This window comes from Erpetoichthys calabaricus, chromosome 3 (genome assembly GCF_900747795.2).
Source record: "Erpetoichthys calabaricus chromosome 3, fErpCal1.3, whole genome shotgun sequence".
In the NCBI taxonomy this organism is placed as follows: domain Eukaryota; kingdom Metazoa; phylum Chordata; class Cladistia; order Polypteriformes; family Polypteridae; genus Erpetoichthys; species Erpetoichthys calabaricus.
In genome coordinates, this window is record NC_041396.2 from 306,496,962 (window position 1) to 306,503,258 (window position 6,297).

Consider the following 6,297-nt stretch of genomic DNA (forward strand, 5'->3'; position numbering starts at 1 on the left):
ACCCTTCAAAGAGCGCCAAGGCACTGGAGTTTCTGGGCCCAGAGTTTATTAGACAAAGTGGTCCCCTCCTGATCCCAAAAAGAAGAATAAGGTAAGAGAGCCCCCTCCCCCCCCAGTCCAGGCGATTAGTGGGCACGTGGTGCCCATCCTCGTGACAGTTGGCGCCAGTGCTCTTGGGCAGTCTGTTCTCCCTCTCCTGTGGTGTCCTGCTGGGAGGCACTGACCCCCCCTGTTGCACCCTTGTCTCTTTTTCAGCTGGCGACAAGACAGATGGCACCTTTTCACCGCAGTCCCTTGTGAAGGTGGGTCCAGAAACTGGGGTTCAACTGAATGTCCAGTGCTGAAGTGAGTCCGCTGGGTTACACGATGCCATGGCCGGCTTCCCATCGCTCACCGTCACACAGAGCCCTGAAGCCGGATTCTTCACCAGGGAGTCCTGTCAGAGGAGGGAGGAGAGCTGGTTAGGTGTGCTGTGCCAGGGTGCCACCCCTGACCCCTCTGCTGGCTAAGCCCCTTGGATGCGTCCCCAGTTTAACTGGATAACCCCCCCCCCTTAATTTATATTTTACAAGTGACACCCCGATGCTCACTTTTTGCAGTTCCCACAGCTGTTCGGCTGCCACTCTGGTTCCTGGACCTTTCAGATGGCACAGCTGGAGCGAGAGGGTGCCCTTGCTGGTGTGGAGGCACAGCTCCTTGCCGATGTTGTGACGCAGCTCGTTGTGGGATGTGTACTCGAAATACTGCGTGACAAAACAAGAGCAGTCAGCCCCGACGGGCACCTCCCCTATCCCCATCCGTAAAGTGGATTCCAGTGGAGTCGTACCTGGTTACCCCCCATGCCATGGCAGCCATACATGATCAGGGGTTTGCCCCCGTGGTTCTTCTCCCCAGCATCCAGACACACATGGCTTCCTTGGTTTCTAATCTGTGCAGGAAAAGAGAGGGAAAAATAAAAGTACAAGTGACCACCTGGCACTGCCAGGGAGCAAGAAAGCATTCCAGAATATTCAAGTTGTGGAGGGGCATCTTACCGCTCCATACAGGGTGGGTGTCAGGTCTGGCACAAAGGCCTCTGGGTAGACGGTCTGCAGGTACCAGCTGAAGCTCTTACAATGCAGCTGCTCCTTAAGCCGCAGACGGCCCGAGATGTTGCCATAGTCCTTCTGCCAGGAAGAGAGCATGAGAGGGTTAGTGCCAGTTCACTGCCATGTCCCCCAAAGCAAGACATGTGCCCACTCACCTCTCTGGCCATCTTGGCCGCGTTGCTGTTTCGCCGGTAGTAGATCTCCTTATACTCGTCCATCCAGACCTCTGCCAGTCGCACCTGGTTGCGGGTGATCACCTGGGTGCCCTTCGGGAAGCTGTGGGGGCTTTTGGTGCGGAAGACGTGCCCAACCACCGAGCACGGGATGATCTCCAGCTGCCCTCCGCACTGCCAGACCTGCAATGGCCAGACGGGAGCAAAGTGAGCCGATGTGCCTCACCCCCTCGGCATGGTGCCCACCTCCCAGGCTCGGCGCCCACTACGTTACCCTAAAGGACATCTCAACGTTTTCACCCCCCCAGATCTCCATCTGGTCATCATATGTGCCGATGTGCTCGAAGTAGGACTTCCTGATGGCGAATAAGCCCCCGGCAAAGGTGGGCGTCCTGGAACGAGATAGAGAGAAAGCAGGTGAGTGCCCACTCCACCCTGAGAGGTGCCCGCCCCATGCCAAGCAGGCCGCACTTACTTAATGGGGTAGGTCTCATCTTTGCGCCGCTGCTTCTCATGCTCGGGGATGCCCTCCCAGCCGAAGGTCAGACTCCAGTCAAAGTTGCCCCGGTTGTGGTGTCGCCCGTGGCTGACTGGCTTGGCGAATTCGAAAGTGTTCAGGTCGATGGTGGTGATGTCTGGACTGACCACGGCGGTGGGCTCCTCAGCGATGCGACCCAGCAGGGGCTCCAGCCAGCCATGAAAGCACTCACCTGTGGGGGGGACCGAGAGACAAAAATGGCATCAGGGTCCCCAGCGTGCCATGGATACCCCCCAACCTCGAGCAGGGCACTCACAGTGGGCATCCAGGAAGGTGAGCACCTCAGCCGTGGCCACACGCGCCCCCAGCAGGCGGGCCGTGATTAACCCCTTCCTCTCCGGCTGCCGCACCACCTGGACGATCTGCAGCTTCTTCACGTACTCCTCGAGCCGCAGCTTCAGGTGGTCTGTGGACACAACAGGCAGTGGAGCTCAAGGCCGAGACCACCCAGAACACAGCCGGGACCCTCCCTTCAATCACCACTCACGGCAGGGTGGGTCACTCACCATCTGTGCTGGCGTCGTCCACCAGGATGATCTCCTTGAGCAGGGTGGCCGGAGACGTGTGCAGGACGCTGTAGACGGTCCTCAGCAAGGTGGACCAGGCCTCGTTGTGGAACACTATGATGACGCTAGTGGTGGGCAGAGGGGGGCAGCGCTTGAACTTCTGATCGATGCACCTGAGGAGGAGGAGGAGGAGATGAGAGTTGAGAGGTCAGCGGACGACAGTCACCTGGCACTGCGGACACGATGCGAGTCCACTTACTCGGGCGGCCGGGTGTCCAGCCCCAGGCTGCGGTGTAGTGAGATGCGGTCACTGGCGTACTGGTTGAAGCAATGCTTCTCCATGCCTTTGTCCTTCTCCGCCTGCTCCGCCGCGGTCAGCGAGTCCTGCTTGAACCCTCTGCCATCCGCGCCGGGGCTGCTGGGATCCTGAACGGGCCTCTCCACCAGGGGGCGCAGCTCCGCCTCGGTGTAGACGCCAGGCGCACATCGCTGCTCCTCCACGCTGGCCGAGGGTGCCAGCGGCTGCTCAGGTGCTTTGATTTGCAGCGAGTCCCTCAGGTTGTTCACTGCCCCCATCATCATGTCCAGCATTTTCTCCTTCCGGCTGGCCAGGTTGCTCAGCCAGGCCTCCTCGCTGCTGGCCTTGCCGACATCCCGCTGAAGGATGACCACCACCACCATGAAGAACACCACCGCCAGGACCACTTTGAGAAACCCGAGACGCCTCCTGGACAGCAGCCTCATGGTGCTGGATGAGATGTGAGGAAACCTGTAAGGAAGGCTGGAGATAAATGCCACGGTCACTCCTAGTGTCACCACGCCCAGGGGCACATCCTGCTGGGTCTGGTCAGTCGGCTTTTAGCATAAAAGAGGAGCAAACAAACTGGAGGCACCTGTCTGACTGCGGCGCCACACCTGCACAGGTAAGCCTTGGGGATACTTGAGGAAGAGGAGTGTCCTCGACTGCAACTGCACTTTATACAGCGCCTTTCATGGGCACATTCCAGTAGGTAGACACAGTCTGTCGATTGCCTCGCATACACATCCTTGGTCACAACGGCCCCCTAGTGGCTAACGCCATTTGTGACCCTGGGGCTTTACAAGGTCTTCACGACAGAAAGGCGCTATATGAAATACAAAGCAAGAGCACTGAGTCCAGTCTCTGTCCCCGCTGTTACAAACGGGGCTGCGACCCCCTGACCCCCACATTCAGTGCCTAGCGCTTGTCAGATATACATCTCTACTAGTGAAAGGCACTATATGAAATAAAAACACTAAGCCTGAGCCCCTAAGAGTCGCCATCTCCGAGTGCGTGGCAGTGAAGGGGGGAGTCGCAAGGCTACAGGGGTAGCATTATGGCATTTAAAGAGGAAAAGTAGTGAGCCGGAGCCCCCAAGCGTCGTTGTCTCCATTGTGACAAACCTGCCAAGTGTCAGGCAGTTGCAATGGGGGTCTGAAGTTTGCAGGTGTATCTTCGCTAGAGAAAGGCGCTATATGAAGTTAAAAGCACTGAGCCGGACCCCCAAGAGTTGCTGTCTCCATAACTACACGTTAGGCAGCAAAGGTGGGAGTCAGAATGTCACAGGGGTATCTTCACTAGCAAAAGGCGCTATATGAAATAAAAAGAGAAGCGGTACGGAGCCCTAGCCCCCGAGTGTTGCTGTCTCCGTTATTACAATTTCACCTGCGACCTTTCAACTCCCACCTTCACTACCTAACACTTGGCAGATGTGTATCTTCTCTAGAGAAAGGCGCTATATTGAATAAAAAGAGAGAAAGCACCGCGGCCCCAAGGGTTGCTGTCTACACCTGTGACGTTCTGACTCCCCCCTTCACTGCCTTCACTGTCAGATGCATATCCCGCTCACTAGCGCCCCCTATCTGCTAGTCTTAACTTTGAAAACCTGCTCAGATATTTGACATCTTGGGATACCCCCTTATTCCAGTCTTCCCAGGACCACCCATGAAGACCCCCCATGAAGAACCCCTAAGTGGCTCACCTAGCTTCTTGTCACTTAGAAAGTTCTGAGCACAACTCTCAGTGGGCTTTTCTGGGATGCCTGGTGAAGTTGCACCGCTAGGAAAGGCGCTATATAACAACATTCATTCTTATTACTGACAATCTTCTTCCAGTCTTAAAGGTGTGCTGTGCACCTCGCAAGGGGAGCCCCAATCTGTGGCGCCCCCAACTTCTTACACCCAGTCCCCGATTCCTCTGCTTTAACACATTTAAATCTGCAAGTAGTCCAAGGTTTTTCACGCTGAACATGCAGCTCACTGGCGCCCCCTATCGCAAGGTGCACCTCAATGTGGCGTTTCCGGGGTCTTAAAATTCAAATTATCGATCATCAAACCCACTTAATCCATCTGAGGGTCACGGGGAGCTAGGGCCTTTGGGGGGGGGGGGGGGGGGCGGGGGGTCTGCCAATGGTCCCATTCACTCCCTCACACACACATCTGATTGAGGTACCAGTTAATTTTCTGGAATGTGGTGTGAGAAACACGGGAACATCCCGAGGAAATCCGTGCAAGTTCCACACAGAGATTTGAACCCAGGACGTTGGACCGGTCGAGCAGAGTCTTTCTCCTGCGCTACAAATCAGGTCACCTCTTGAGCCCAGTTGGCCCTGTCGCCAGCCCTGGTCAAAACGAGCGTCATCATCAAGCGTTAAAAATCAGGACTGTCCGCGTCACTGGGGCGCACCCTCCCAATCAGTTCGACCGACACGACACCGTCACGTCACGGAGACGCCTCGCGCGAATGAATCCATCTTAGGGGATCCTCGGCCTTTGACCGAGAAAGGACAAGCCGAACTTACTCGAACCGCGGTGTGGGTCCTTACGCTGAAGGAAAACGAGCCGAGGCCGTGCACGTGCCAACTTCGGACCCGTTTTGGGGGGATCGGGGTTAAGGGTCCCCGACAGCGGGACTCACCATACACGCCGAATCCGATAATGTGTTCCCGAGAGTCCCAAGTCCTCGGAACCCCGCGTTCCCGCGTGAAGTTTCGCCCTGGCACCCGATTGGGCTCCGCTCCGCCTCCTGGGCACTCACCTTGTTGGCTCGTGCCGCCCGGCACCTGCCGGCCTCTTCTAAAACTTCGTTCGGACTCCCCCGGTTCGAGCTGCACCTGCTGGGCTTCACTTCCTGATCGGACCGCGTGTGGCACTCTGGCACTCGATGGGCCTCGAATTGTGCACTAGTTCGAGAAGGAGCCGGCCGAACTCAGGTGGCGACGCGAGGAGCTCCCGTCGTAAGACAAGTCCAACCTGCCAGCCTCCTCTGTGTCACTTGAAAAGGCGGAAGCAACTCAGATCCGCCACACACAAGGAAGCTGAGAACTGACAACGCCAGCGCAAGACGTGCCGGCCCCCCGGGCCCCGCATCCGGGGTGCAGGGGAGCCGCCGGGGCGCCAGGGCCAGCATGTCCGCGAAAGTGATAGCGGGCCAGCGAGTCGACCGGCCCGGCCGGGATACTGTCACACGAGGGAGCCGCAGAATGTTCCCGGGTTCATTTAAGAGCAACAGGTGCAGGACGGCGGAGAAGCGCGTGCCACAGGAGGCCGCGCGGTCCTAGCGCCGTCCTCCGTATGCAAAGGAACTCGCGAATGAGTGACGGGCGAAGGCAGCCCGCGGCATATAGCGCCTTACGCGACGGTCGGTGCTGGCCTCGGTTCGAAAGATGGGCGACGACAGGGACTCGACGTGCGCTCTCCTTCGATGGTAGCCGTTGCCGATTGGTCTGAAGCTCTTCGACAAGCTTGGAGTGGCAAAGTGCCTGCTGGGACTGGCACTGGCTGCCCCGGCTACCAGGCACTACTCATAGATGAGCGGCTTAAGAAAATGGATGGACGTTGGTGATCGTGTCGGAAGGACATATTGGGATGTTCGAATCTCGCTACTTTCTGATTGGTCTTTGTCACGTGTCTGTGTGTGCGGGGCTCGGCGGGGTCTGCTAGGAATGGCGCTATATGAAATGGCAAACCATAGC

At 57.5% G+C, this 6,297-nt stretch overlaps 1 protein-coding gene across 1 annotated transcript; it reads right to left on the reverse strand.

Moving 5' to 3' along the window:
* Positions 1-29: 29 nt before the first annotated feature.
* Positions 30-5,732, reverse strand: LOC114649206 (polypeptide N-acetylgalactosaminyltransferase 6-like). The gene is made up of 11 exons (XM_028798680.2): positions 5,361-5,732; positions 2,565-3,086; positions 2,306-2,478; positions 2,056-2,205; positions 1,737-1,971; positions 1,536-1,653; positions 1,244-1,444; positions 1,035-1,166; positions 827-928; positions 591-743; positions 30-436 (listed from the first exon to the last, which is right to left on the reverse strand). Exons 2-11 carry the CDS (start codon positions 3,047-3,049, stop codon positions 323-325), a joined length of 1,863 nt encoding a protein of 620 aa, XP_028654513.1. The 5' UTR covers positions 3,050-3,086; positions 5,361-5,732; the 3' UTR covers positions 30-322.
* Positions 5,733-6,297: the final 565 nt, after the last annotated feature.

What these genes read in the sequence shown, in the direction of transcription:
- LOC114649206 (XM_028798680.2), bottom strand. Translation starts at nt 3,049, where the DNA reads ATGAGGCTGCTGTCCAGGAGGCGTCTCGGGTTTCTCAAAGTGGTCCTG. An exon ending in CGGCCAAGATGGCCAGAGAG is followed by an intron (nt 1,167 to 1,243) that starts GTGAGTGGGCAC and finishes TCTTCCTGGCAG; the next exon opens with AAGGACTATGGCAACATCTC. An exon ending in AGCTGTGGGAACTGCAAAAA is followed by an intron (nt 437 to 590) that starts GTGAGCATCGGG and finishes CTCCTCTGACAG; the next exon opens with GACTCCCTGGTGAAGAATCC.